Source organism: Pieris brassicae, chromosome 12 (assembly GCF_905147105.1).
Source record: "Pieris brassicae chromosome 12, ilPieBrab1.1, whole genome shotgun sequence".
NCBI classification, from domain to species: Eukaryota; Metazoa; Arthropoda; class Insecta; order Lepidoptera; family Pieridae; genus Pieris; species Pieris brassicae.
Window position 1 is genome coordinate 2,047,834 of NC_059676.1, and position 14,211 is coordinate 2,062,044.

Here is a 14,211-nt window from a genome sequence, read left to right on the forward strand (position 1 = left end):
AGGAATTAGGTGGGACTCATGCTTAATTTACAAACCTACCCACTAATACCTGACATATGCCTTCAGCTCGCCAATTAGCGGAGGCAGGTAACAATCTTATGAGCCTGCCTCAAGAGTATTCGTATGAGCAAGTGTACCGCATTCGAACGCTCAACCTCAAGGTGGTTACAACCAGGCTATAACTGCTTATTAAAAAATAAATACAATAGTAATTATAGAATAATTCCAGTATATATATGTACTGCAACAACGTTGTCAGAAAGATCATTCATAATTTAACCTAAATACAATTCAATAATATAATTTTAAAAGATATTTTCTATAGTTAAATACGGAGAATGTCAAAGAAATTTTAAAATCAGCGAATTGTTGACCTGAACTTGTCTGTAGCTCAAAAATAATAACATGTAAAAGATGTCAGAAGACACTCCCACGCAAGCCAAGGGTCAATTTACCAATTCACCATATCAGCGCCCTTTTCAAAAGGGGGCCATATGGCGAGTGTTCATATGGTTTGTAAATTTACCTCTTCCGGTTACCGTGGTTAAGCAATACTTGACTCGGCCTACAGTTGGATGGGTCTACAGTTGGATGGGTCTACAACTAGCTATAAACTTTTGAATAAAATAAATATGATTACACTATACATATTGTGGATTATTATAAAAAAATTTAATGAAGTAATTATTAAATTACACTCAAAACCGTTTACGACGACATCGTTTAGAACAACATAGTAGGTAGGCTTTTACGACTATCGGTTTTTACGAACAAATATGAGTAGACCCTCCGATGTTATAATAGATTTTTACTGTAATACTATATGTTAGATCTATATATAAGTATATATATATATTAATATGACTGCCTAATTAACGTCATCGACCATACCATTACGCTACTCCAGTTCACATGCTTTGAAAGGCCATTGTACAATTACTTTTTATTTTATCACAATTCCTATCAAAAACTATAATTTAAGTCAATTTTAAGTTTATTGTAAGGAAACTTAAAGTCTTATGTACTTTTATTACAAAAGATAATAGAACTAAGGCGGTTTCTTCGACAAATGGTATTTGATACCAGAATATTAGGAACATAAGCGTGAACTGTCTTATAAACAATTTGTATCAGTCAAAACTTTGCAAAAGAGTGATGGAGAGTCTCTTTCCAGTTATACTTGCCCGCTCTACGCCCTTGACTTACGAACTGGTAAATGTAAATTTAGAATCAATTTCACATCTTTTCTGTTGACGTTCATAAGTGTACATGGTTACCTATATAAATAAAGTTATTTCGAGTTTAAGTCTTCCGAGGTCACTAAAGACTATAGACAAATAATATTTCATAATGAGCCTTAACATAGTAAAAGAGCGAGTATGTTTCTTTCTGTGAACTTACGTGATGATATATACAATGTTATTAGGTACTATTACTTTGAACTTAGTCTGTATTTTTCTGATTTTTAACAATGAAACGTATACACGAAGTTGCATTATCACTTATTATCAAAGTTACTCACAAAGTGACTCATGTAAAGTTCATTCTAATGTATGGCACAAGACTAATATAGGCTTTGAATACCTGTTTTAGATTAGTTTAAAAAAATGTTTAATTTGCCCTATTTAAATAGAATCCGTAAATACTACTGTTCGTTTAGCTTGCGCAACCAGAATTAATTGGTAATTTATTTATTAAAGTACACCACATCATATATATGTCGCAGTAAAGTAGTTAAATCAGAGAGTTAATTGAAGCTCTAAACAGTTAATTAAAAATTGATATTCAATCAAGTCGCTAAAGTTCTGTCAGACAAGTGTGTGAACGAAACGTTCCTAACGTTCCGGTTTTTCGCGATCACACCGAAATAACAATAACAAATGAAATAACCATGGCGGTGTCTTGTTTTAGCATCTTGTTTTACATTGTTAATCAACACGCTGGCTTTTGGTCAGACAGATAGTTAAACGTTTTCGACGCTGCTTTATTTAAATCAAAAAGCTAGACTTGATTGAATATCGACATTTAATTAACTGTCTAGAGATTCAATTGAATCTCTGATTTAACTACTTTAATGCGACATATACATTTTCTACAGTAGACGTTACAATCTATCTGTTCTTAAATACATGACTATAAACAAAGTTTACAAAAAATGAAAATATGTATTTCAAATCACAAATTTTACTAGTAATTTCCTATTTGAAAAGATGTCTTTGTCGAATACTAATTTACTTAACAAATCGGATTAGGTACGCGAAAAATGCCTAACAAGGTTTTTTTTAAAATTAATCAGCCTACTACCGAATATATCAAGCTCTGAATAAGTAGCTAATGTTGTATTAGCGAAGAATTTGAATGAGAGGTGCGTGAGTGTGTGTAAAGAAGCTGGTGTTCTACAACTTAAACTCTAAATTCTTAATATTCGTTTGCAGATTTCAAGTTCTCTTAGGACCGGATTGAGGGGACGAAAAAATATTTTTTTCTAGTAAATAGTAATTTTTCTTTAGATTTATTTTTATATGTTCATTAAATGCTAAAATGTGTTCTTGGTATCACAATAAATGATTAATTGAAAAACTCAACAGATTTTTTTTTTTTTTATTTGTAAGGTATTCAGACTTTTATTATTTTTATAATTCTAAATCCGGCCCCGAGTTCTCCATTAGTAGTTAAAGATATTCTGCTAGGAAAAACGCTACAAAGCCAACTGTTGTATAAATATTTAAAATAATATTGTGTGTATTATAAATTCGAAGCTATTAAATAGCTATTCTGCTAGGAAAAACGCTACAAAGCCAACTGTTGTATAAATATTTAAAATAATATTGTGTGTATTATAAATTCGAAGCTATTAAATAGCTATTCTGCTAGGAAAAACGCTACAAAGCCAACTGTTGTATAAATATTTAAAATAATATTGTGTGTATTATAAATTCGAAGCTATTAAATAGCTATTCTGCTAGGAAAAACGCTACAAAGCCAACTGTTGTATAAATATTTAAAATAATATTGTGTGTATTATAAATTCGAAGCTATTAAATAGCTGTAATAGCTTCCCTAACTCTAGTTAAAAAGAGCATCATCATAAAGGCGACATTCCTTTATTTACATACGATAACTGTGGGAGAAATTCTTGTTTAATCGAGCAGCTTTTTATCAATCATTTCGCTTGACACCACCGACATGTGGTCATTGTGCTCGAATTACGAGCTCGTTCATATCACATTTTTATTAAATTAACCTGAACGCCATTTAAGAAATTCCTTAAAGAAATATTCTTTATTATGCTAAAAACCCAATTTATAGATTACTTAATAAGGTTATCACCTAACACAGAATTGTATATACATGGTTGCGTGGAAAAATCCATGAGAGCGATGAAGCCGTCCGTTGCATTCCTCGTTGTATCATTTAAAAATCTATGGCCTTAGATCTGGGCCTCGGATTTCATTATCCTTTTTCAATCTAATACACAAGTAGGTGATCAGCATCCTGTGTTTGACACACGCCGTCGACTTCTTGGGTAAGCAAGCCGGTTTCCTCACGATGTTTTCCTTCACCGTTCGAGCGAATGTTAAATGTAGTAGTAGTATCATGAAATTGAATTCCCTCTCATTCTTTGTTAGTTATGCCTGTTCTCAAAATGTGGTCGTGAACAATATAGAACATAGAACGAGCAGTAATAAAAGAAAGGATTTCTCGATATGGAAATAGAATATAGGAAATCTGACGAATCACGGAACCACCTTAAAATTACTCCAAAATTTCTACATATTATTTACACTTGACAATGGTGTACCTTGCAATAATGTGGTGGCCCATGCTCTTTCACCAAATTGAAATTACTTAAAACATCATGATTTGTTAAATAAATGAAAGAAGGGACACATTTTTGGCTTTATCCTAACCTAATCACAAACGCTACTTAAAAAAACGTAACTTAACCTAATGTAATTCTCTGGGAATTGAGACAATATCATTTACATCATGCATGTAATTATCTCAGTTTATTTTTTTTAGGGGTCCAAAGCCATGCGTTTTTATTTTGACTTGGGGTACTGCATACAAGTCGTAATGAACTGTAAAAAAATCGGAATTGTTTGACGGTGGAGCCGTTATTATTAAAGTTTCTTTATGTTATGCTATAATCAACTGAAAAAACGTAATCAGATTGACCTGTGTGCCTGTAACATTGTTGAAATTGAATATATTTTAGTAAGATCTATTTAGGCCCCCAAGTATATATCCTAATATTTGACTTTTTGTCAACAGATTTTTCTTTTACTTTACTTATATAGAGAACAGTACATTGTCACAGAACATAGACCAGAGTTTCATCAAAGGCCGTTATTATTTGGATAATCTACATTTCAAAGAAGTAAATTTGAAAGGTATCTTAAGGAAGTTTAATGTGACATTGAGAAAAACATTTTTATTGTTGCTTGCTTAAATATCTCGTTGGCAAATTTATTAGTATGAATATAGTTAATACAACAAAGATCAATCTAGTTTTCAAAACGCAACCATAGTTACGCAAGCGACAAATCTAAGTGTGTCTAATCAATCCACCACTCACGATTTAATAGGAATTTCCAGTAAGGAGGAATCATGCGCAAGACATGATCTTAATCGAGGCCCATGGCATTGTCCCGGCACGCACGGCCCTCGTTCAGAGCGTTTAGTTTTTCTAAATACGACTACTTTATTAATATATTTAAAAATTTGAGTCAGTTATTAATTCGACGTTTAGTTTTATTTTTGAATGTTCAAGCATATCTTTTCCCCCCGTGGAACGATCTGGACGACGATGTCAAGCAATATTAAACGAATTTGCAAACAAATAAGGTTTTAGTGCAATTTGGAGTCGGTTATAATCTTTGTTTTACGAATTTATTAAGATATTGTCTACTTAATAATACAATGTTTTATTTGGATTATTATAAAATGCAAACATTGTCGTATAAAATCCCGAAGAGTTTTGTTTTACATATAAAAACAACCTAAGAGGAAAGTCAAAATTTTAAAAAAGTATCATGCGTTGTGCAGATGTTTACCCCGGCATGACTACAGGTTTACATATACACTTCATATATAATGAAGAAACATGCTTACTGTAAAGAACACCAAATTGCGATTTCCATACGTGTTTAAATTCGATTACTTCTTTTACGTTCTTACGTAACTAAAATACCTTTTAGAATTCCTAATCCGATGACACTACGTAACAAAGTTCTCAATATGCACGCACTATTTTTAACCAACTTCAGAACCCCAAGATTTTTTGTGTCGGTGAATAACTGGGAGTATTCTCGATCTTAGATATGGTTGTAGATATATGACTGATGAGTTATATGACTAACAAGATAGCATAAGTACCGTTGATTGTTACAATTTAGAGCAGTCATCATTGTTATAATTGAAACTAAGATGACAAAGAAGCATTCACAGTTCACACCTAGAATCTTCTCCACAATACTAAGAAGAAAATCTACTGTGACTACATGGTATACATATTTTAATTCAGACAGCTTGAACGACTGATATTTCGACTGACGTCTGGTTATTTACAACATATCTATAATAAATGCTTTAATTTGTTTAAAAGTCCAAAATTGTCAAAAAATATCTTTAAAATAGCCTTTGAAGCTAAAAGCATCGGATTTCTCCATTCAAGGGAACGTACGAACTTTCATTGAAAATTGTAAATGAGATCTTTAGTTTATTAATATAATTATCTATTTATGTATGAAACGTTTCATCGATTAGCCAAATAAATAAATAATCAAAACAATAGAGCGATGTTGATTTCGTCTGACTTTTACAAAAAGAATGGGAAGGCGAGAGGTCAAACCGTGACGCGATATAGGCCGACACCCTACGCTTAGCGGAATGTTAATGGATTGAAACAAATGAACGCTTTTGTTCGATCATCTACCGCCGTGATTGTGGATCTTAATAGCTCAATCCCTTAAAAGGTTTACTTTTCATCACACTAACAAGTCCAACATTTTATAATCCCGAACAAAATCACCGACTGATGGGATAAGTGATGCTATTTAGTTAAGTTTACTCAGGGACCGAAAAGGCCCAGCCTTAAATTTCTTTAAATGTTGATTACGCCTTGTCAGAAGAATATCTTATCTTTTAGTTCTAATTCTATAAAGAATATAGAGAATTTTAGATATAATTATTATTATGTTTATCGATAACAATAACACATCACTATAACCACTTACCCAACACCCACGCGAACTTACGACACAAAAAAGTTGTAAGTTGAAAGCTTCACATATCAGAATGTAACGTTTACTAATAAATTAGGAAGTTTTATACATAGTTTGTTACAACTTATGAGCTTGTTATAAGATATATAAACATTTACCGTAAAACAAGATGAAATACTGGTCACTATAACATTGTGCACACACTCTCAAATCGAAAAGCTGAAAGTTATTATTTTAACCACAGCATAACTACATAACCACACCACTTTTTTAAACTTTTGCTAAACTTACACAGGTTACTAATGTTTTTAAATGTTAAAATCAAGTAAGCGCTAGCTCTGCAGCGCGTCGCATTTTAACTGAATAAGGAGTCAAGATATTTTTACCTGCCAGTAAAAAAAATGTGCACGAAGTTGGTTGATAATTTCACTGTCAATTTTGAATCATATAACCATCCAATAAAGTATATTTTAGTATTTGCCTTGTAATTGCATTAGTGTTGTCAAAACTCATAACCATACAGCGGATTTTAAGACTTATTTAAACATAGTTAAGGTTTGAACTTGTAAAATTCGTTACGTTACACCAATATGCGTTTGCATGTAGTAGTGGGCAGTTGTTTAAAATCAAAGTTTTCCAAACTTTTAAAGTAGTTTATAACAATTTCGTGACATATTTATATATATAAATTAAGGTCCAATAACTAAATTGGAAACCCCTAAAATAAGCTAATACAAAAAAAAACTTACAGATGCATTTATACACGCTTTAAGGCTTAAATGGAGCGCGAGATAAAAGATGGACACTAGAAATAACAAAATGGACTGGACCTACTGGAGAGAGAAAGAGAGAGACGACAAAAGAAAAGATGGACAGATGATATTATACAACTAGGGGGGAAAAACTGGATGAATGTTGCTCAAGACAAAGAGAAATGGAAAAATATGGAACTTACATTGTTTTAAACTTATACTAACACAACTAATACTAATGTTGAGGAATGTAAACTAACCACTTGTTGTATGGATTAATTAATAAAGCTTTAATAATAATAATAAATAAAATAAGCTACTCTATTAAATCTCGAATTAAATTAAAATGCTACTTTATTATTTCCACATTTTTTTTACTTCTACAAATTACAATATAAGAATTAAACAATTTCGTTCAAAAATATTAAAGATATTTTATTTTTGAACGAAATTGTTTAATTCTTATATTGTAATTAGCAAAAGTTCTACGTAAAATAGGTACAAATCTATTTACTCAATTTAAAATAATTTACTGTAATCAATTTTAGGCTTATTCCAATCTTTCATGACCAACCATTGATGGAAAAGTTAAACGACACAAACTTTGAGAGCCACTTGCCAGGACCCGTAGACCCAAACTGGTTTTCTCAGTGAAATAATAAAATAACAGGCCCCAATATGAATTAAATCATTTCGACTTATTATCTAGGCGTTTGCCGAAATCTCTGTGACTTGTTACCAAGTGATAATATTCAACTTAATTTGTTCTGATTGGTTATGTTGGAGATCCTATGTTCAATCTAAGCGAAACAAACATTGTTTTTATAGGCAAAAAAAGACTTGGGGGTCACAGATCTCTAAACATGTCAGTAGAATTATTTAAAAAAATATCAACCTAATTATATTCCAGGATTTTATCACATTAAAACTTACAGGAACTGGTACCTTTTCATCAACACAGATGGCTACAATACGATGTCTGGTTTTAGTTTTCTGTATCTGTAACCTGCGCCTTTCTATTTGTGACTTCATATACTTTTACTACACTTTGATACGGTTGGTAAAAATAACTAAAAAAGATTGTATTTACATTTACATCTTTATTTCATTTACTACTTAAACTAAAGTTTTCAGATAGCTAAACAAAAGTATTAAATTGAATGTTGTAGAATAACAAGAGGTTGCTGATTTCATTAAGTTTGATATTAGACAGTTGACTTAGACTTTGGTTCCCACGCTTCAATTTTTGGTCTAGTTGTGCTGTAGGGTGTGTATTGTCCAGTGGTACCAGATAAATTCTCATTCCAATCTTTCATCCACTTGTATTTGGGTCTGTTTGGGTCCTGTAAATATCAACAAAACATAAGTTTAGTTTTGATAGTTAGTATAGGTAGTTTTGACAAGACAGACAAGTCTAGGATTAATTTATTGAAAATTTGTAATATATTGGTATAACACTTTTAATTAAAACACTCATATATGTATATATTATGTGATAACCCAGTAGAACTCCAATTCTTATTGCTTCCGGTCTGTATAGTTTTGTAGGAAGATAGGGACTTACCAAATGAGGTGGAAGATCTGTCTTGTAATGAAGCCAACCATACCACTCAGCAGGAACCTGAAACATATTGTGAAACTACTAACTACATCAAGTAACATATTAAGCCTGTGCATAAATTTATCATAATCTTGAATTCATTGCTATAAAGTTAATGCATATTCACTTTTAAAGAGGCTTACTACAATATAATATACCACCAAAACATCATAAAAAAGTGATATTTAAGCCTGATATATGATTATTATTTTAGTTGAATATGAATCGAGAAGTATGTGGCTTCTTAAATAATAATAAAGCTGGTTGAATTAAAAGTCAAATTATAATATTAATTTAATTTTTATACAAACCTGACTTCCATCATAGTTCATGTGAAATTTGTCGGAATACTCTACCCAGCGATTTCTTCCGTAAAAATACCGAGGATTTTCAAAGTATTTATTACCAAATTTATCTTCACCTACAAGTGTACCATCCTTAAGCTCATCTTGCCTGCGAAATACATTAACTAAAACTATTTAAACTGGAATTTTAGGTAACCTGTAAATTACATAATAACAACTTCACCTATATAGCTTAAACAGGGATCCACGTATTCCACCATTTTGTTTAATAATGTTGAAAAAGGTCGCCACTTTATCAAGGGCCAGGAATTTTGCGATGTTAGACATTTTTCTACTCTTGTTTATTTTTATTAAAGTAGGAAAATCATCATCTGGTTGCCTGGTTCTATTTAGTATTGATGCCACAGATATATAAATTAGAGACTTATTGACAGCTGATTATGAATGACAGCTATTTGAAATATTTGTCATAAGTATTTAACGTAAGTCTGATGTGACCACAGATTCACTCGAGAGCAATAATGCGCTATATATAATGTGGTTTTAAATGCATTGTAGACTGTTTGACTGACTACTTTTAGGTTATATCTCAGATCCCTTGTTTTAGGTACTTAATACTCCTCACTTATATTACATATTTTTCTATAACTAATAACTATTGCATTTCGTAATCTGAGTGAGTTATGGTTGAAAAATATGGATTTCGCACGTAAACAGCTTGAAAAGTATGGCTGGACAGACGGTAGGGACTAGGGACAGCTTACAAAGTTTATAAAGCAGTCGATCAACATTTTAATTTTTCATCGCTTTCAGGCAAAGGACTTGGTAAACACGAAAATGGCATATCCCAAGCGTTGAAACCGAAGTTAAAGCGAAGTGTTACAGGTATAGGACATGACGCTGCAGCAGAATTTACAGAACATTGGTGGACTAAACTGTACAACACTGCAGCCAGTAATGTTGAGGTGAGTTTGATGTTTTATATAATAAATAATTGTATAAACTGTTTGCTTGACTTAGTAAAATGTGCAGGTCACAGAAAAAAATGGAAAAACAAAAAAAATTAAAAGCAAAGACAACGATTTTGAAATAACCAATTCAACATGGTCTTATAAAAAGAAAAATAAAACGAAATCAAAGGAAGAATACACTAACTTCTTTGTAAGAACATCCATTCTGACTAATGGAGGAGTAAAAACTGAGGATTTAGAAAAATCAGAGGATATAAAGGTTAACCATGGGGATGTTGTCAAGCTGACAGATGAAGAGCTATTTGCAGCTTGTGGAGGAAGGACAGCACATAAGTATGTAACATTTAAGTAATTGTGTTCTGTTGAAAATACAAAAAGTTAAATTTGTATAATTATAATCATGTATTGGCCATCCTGATTATTTTTCATAATAGTTTAGTAGGCAAGAACCTTACCTAGGGTTTTGAGTGTTTTGTTTTGGGAGACAGGTTCTGCAGCAAAGATTTTTAGGTTTATTCTAATTCTAATTTTTACCATATTCTTGAAAGTCAAAACTTAGCAGCCTCTTTACCTTTAAATTTGCTTCTCTCAGGGGAGCCCGCCATGGAGTAAAAGCTTTGGGAAAATTAGCAAGAATTGAGATGCAAGAACAAATGTTGCTGCAACAGACAAAATACAATGGATATTCTAAAACAAAAAAACATAAATCTCATAATATAGATAAAGATAAAATCCTATTAAATAATAGTGAAGACAAAGACAAAAGACAGAAAAAGAAAAAAAACACTGTTCAAGTGATACAGAGGTAATACATAGTGGATGCACAGAAAATTTTAAACACATAAAACATAAATGGACAAACAGTACAGAGAAAAACCTAGAGAATACTGCAGATAATATAGAAAGTAGAGCTATCGAATGTGGAAAAAAGAAAAATCATTCTATTAACACACAGGACACTGAGACAAATGAAGAATGTACCCCATTAGAAGTAAAGAAAAAGAAAATAAAAAAGTGTAAGCTAAAAATAGATAAACCTGATGATAATGATAATGTACAAGAAACACCTGTTAGAAATAATGATGGTAATAATATTATAACATTAGAGAAGCGGAAAAAAACTGATGTTAATGAAATGGAATATTTAAATGTTGATGTAAAGCCCAAGAAAAGTAAAAAGACAAAGTGTAAATAACTTTCCTTATGTTTCTTTTTATTTAACAGTATTTAGTGTGTAGTATTTTTATTGCATGGTAAAATGAAATAAAAAAATTGGTTCTATCACACTTTAAAAGTAAAAAAGGCCTTGGGAACGTTTTAAAATTTATTAAAATTACTCATAGAATAGGAATGGAACAGGTACAATCTTTAAATACTCTAATTTATATTATAATTTTCATATCAAAAATTAAAGAAACATCAACCATAAATTGCACAATATACACTTTAGTTATTTATATATATATCTGTCCTATTGTAAAGCCATGTGCATCTTATTAGGCATAAGAAGACTATTTCTTTAACAATTCATCCAAATCCTCTAATGTGGCCTCATTATCACTGTAAAAAAATAAAAATAAAAAATTTATTATGCCACAGATTTCGTTTAGAAAAGAGTAATTTTAAAATAATAACACAAACAAAATTCTAGAAGCATTCTATACATTTTATAGCTTCAAGGGGCAGGTATTTTTAATTAGACTGATGCCTAAATTTTCACCTTTATGAAGGCTTATGTTTAATTTCAGAATAGTAATCATGATTTGGATCACGCTTTGACCTTTCCAAATATTTTAATCCATGCGCACCAATAGAGGAATAGTTCTCATAAAGCTGTTTTCTTAAAAGATCTGGTCTGAAGTTTTTCAGGAAATATACCCAACACTTCATTATTTCTTCTTTGTCTGTCCCTCTGAAATAAATATATAACTTATAAAACTCTGAGGGCCACTGTCTATATCAAATGAAGACGTGACTACAATACATACGGTGTCTTGACAATAATGTCATCAATTTCTCTGATATACCACTTTGGGTGATCTTCTAATATATCAAGTTTACTTAGCATCATATCATCAATTGTAAAAATTTCACCTGGAACAATAAGTTAAAATAGTTTCTCTGGGCATAATATGGGTTTGATAAAGGAATTATTGTGGTACACCTTCTTTAGTCTCTTTTCACTTTAGTGTTCGACTCCGCAGTGAAATATCACTATGCCTACCATGTGAGACTGACCATTAATTATTCATAGCCCATAAGGGGTAGAGAGAAGAAATTAGAGACGAATAATGTGTATGTGTACTTCCAACAATTGCACCAATTTTGCCAGTTGAACTGGCCTTGAGGCCTTAAGCACTCATTAATGAAAATTGAATTTGCCATTTGTAGGTAGGTAGGTGTGTGTGAATTAATAATTGAAAGTTATGTAACTTCTCATAAATTTGGCAATAAGCAAAGTTGTTGATAAATAAATAAAAGTACTCTGCATTAAAGCTGAGTCTAATACACTCTATGAAGCTTTAAAGACATTTAAATAAAAATAAAAGAAAATTAAATGTAAAATAATAATAAGTTATTTCTTAGAACCCTTTACTATAAGAAACTTAAAAGATTACAAAGAAAGCACATCAAAAAATACCTTTGACATGATGTCCATCGCCAGGGCTGTACAGTAAAAATGGTATGTTATACTTTGTTGCAATAATCAGGGGGTATTTATTCTTTGTATAGCCTTCACTTACGAATTTTCCACATCCATGGTCTGGATTTGTTAGCCAATGGTGATTTGGTTCATTGCGTTTGAGAGTTCCATAAACAAAAACCTGGTGTGACATCTGAAATTATGTTACTCCTATTGGAATGCTTTATTTAAAAATAAATATATTTAATGTGATTACTTTACTTTTACTTTTGTTACTTTGTATGACTTTAAAATTATTAGGAATTAAAAGTATTGACACTACTAAGAAATTATAAAATCAATTAACAGTTAGCCATTAACTTCATACCTTTCGTATTAAGTCCTCTTTAACTAACAGGTGTCTAAAAAAAATTAAATTGAGGAAAATAATCATGTAAAAAAACAATCTAATAATATTTTCCCAAAAAAATAAAATAAACAATTCAGGGGGAAAATAGCAGTTTTGGTTTTAATTTCATCATTTTTATCATTAAGATTTAAAGACTATGTATGAACTTCAAATGACAATAGACAAGACAACTTCCACAATCCTTAAAGAACAGAGTATATATGTCGTAGTCAACTAGCTTAATCAGCCGTTTAATTAACAGCCTAGGCTTTTAACTAAACAGCGCCGCTTAACTAGCAGCCTGAAAGATATTCAGCCGTAGCGTTTGTTATAACATTTAATAAACTGGCTGGCTATTGCTTAGGCCATTCGTACGATAGAGTCATTATTTAGCAGAAACAAAAATGATGAATCATTTGATTTAAAATTAGATTACTTCACGTCGTCACTACACTCTTCTATTGTACTTATTGTTTTTCATGAATCGTTGGAAAACACCAAAGTTGTGGTTGGCCGACACCATGTTGTCAGTTTGAAGAGTTTCTTTTCTAATTTGAGAGTGGAATTAAAATTAAATTAACAGTCATTTGCCTAGCTGTGTGGCTGACTGGCTGACCATCTTTCAGGCCGTTAGTTAAACGGCTAGGCTATTAATTCAACGGCTAATTAAGCTAGTTGACTGCGACACTTATAAAAGATGCCTAAAAGTTATCAACCTATACCAACGACAAACCAAAGAGTATATAACCATTTGGTTTTACTGATAAAAAGACAGATTGGATACCTTATGTTTCCTTGTGATGTATTTGTTTACTTTTTCTCGCGTGTAGTTTCCCAACCGTTCACTTGAAACTGGCGTTAAGTTAAAACTATTGCCATAATATTTAAAAAACAAGATTGGATAAAAATAGACAGTTCACAGTGCCTTGTAGATTTATATATATTTATAATCTGAGTAGTAAAAAAAGTTTTGAATGTCGAGAAACACCTAGTAAATAAAATATAGTAATTATCCATGGGGAATAATAGGGCTGTAGGTTTTGTGGGTTTGATAAATTTATACACCCGTACCGTCTACTATACACAAAATTTACTTTTATTTTGACAAAATTATATAATAAACATTAATTTCTATAATTATAGCTTAGATATGATAAACAACTAAGTACTTATATGTTTTTTTTACCTATCACGCATAATAACTAATTTAGTGTTTTAAGTGTCTCGTATGTATTCAATTACAAAAAAGCAACATGAGATCTAATTCATATATATACCGTCGTCGTATCGTAATGTATATATATGGCGTTCCGCAGCAAATAGA

General features: G+C 31.2%; 4 protein-coding genes across 10 annotated transcripts in view; 1 reads left to right on the forward strand and 3 right to left on the reverse strand.

Annotated features, from left to right (window-relative positions):
* The window catches only part of LOC123717193, a 32,217-nt gene extending 25,650 nt beyond the window's left edge, over positions 1–6,567 (reverse strand). For all 3 annotated transcript variants that reach the window (XM_045673075.1, XM_045673074.1, XM_045673072.1), the window contains exon 1: positions 6,386–6,567. The gene's annotated coding sequence lies outside the window, so the exon portion shown is untranslated. The remainder of the gene's footprint in view (positions 1–6,385) is intronic.
* Positions 6,568–8,059: 1,492 nt separating this feature from the next.
* LOC123717179 (probable NADH dehydrogenase [ubiquinone] 1 alpha subcomplex subunit 12) lies at positions 8,060–9,298 on the reverse strand. Its single transcript, XM_045673049.1, has 4 exons — positions 9,108–9,298; positions 8,891–9,032; positions 8,544–8,600; positions 8,060–8,322 (listed from the first exon to the last, which is right to left on the reverse strand). The coding sequence occupies exons 1-4, from the start codon at positions 9,209–9,211 to the stop codon at positions 8,185–8,187; spliced, it is 441 nt and encodes a 146-aa protein (XP_045529005.1). The 5' UTR covers positions 9,212–9,298; the 3' UTR covers positions 8,060–8,184.
* A 129-nt stretch (positions 9,299–9,427) lies between these two features.
* On the forward strand, positions 9,428–10,960 carry LOC123717155 (G patch domain-containing protein 4). Its single transcript, XM_045673006.1, has 4 exons — positions 9,428–9,626; positions 9,698–9,849; positions 9,917–10,188; positions 10,448–10,960. Exons 1-4 carry the CDS (start codon positions 9,581–9,583, stop codon positions 10,662–10,664), a joined length of 687 nt encoding a protein of 228 aa, XP_045528962.1. The 5' UTR covers positions 9,428–9,580; the 3' UTR covers positions 10,665–10,960.
* Positions 10,961–11,166: 206 nt separating this feature from the next.
* LOC123717512 (putative gamma-glutamylcyclotransferase CG2811) lies at positions 11,167–13,047 on the reverse strand. 5 transcript variants are annotated; one of them, XM_045673536.1, is made up of 5 exons: positions 12,867–13,047; positions 12,497–12,692; positions 11,844–11,949; positions 11,664–11,767; positions 11,167–11,415 (listed from the first exon to the last, which is right to left on the reverse strand). In XM_045673536.1, the coding sequence occupies exons 1-5, from the start codon at positions 12,930–12,932 to the stop codon at positions 11,396–11,398; spliced, it is 492 nt and encodes a 163-aa protein (XP_045529492.1). In that variant the 5' UTR covers positions 12,933–13,047; the 3' UTR covers positions 11,167–11,395. The 5 variants fall into 5 exon arrangements, 4 of the variants coding, with proteins under 4 accessions (XP_045529492.1, XP_045529491.1, XP_045529490.1 ...); XM_045673535.1 differs by having other exon boundaries at positions 11,636–11,767; positions 12,867–13,046; XM_045673534.1 differs by having other exon boundaries at positions 11,319–11,415; positions 11,576–11,767; positions 12,867–13,046.
* Between the last annotated feature and the right edge of the window lie 1,164 nt (positions 13,048–14,211).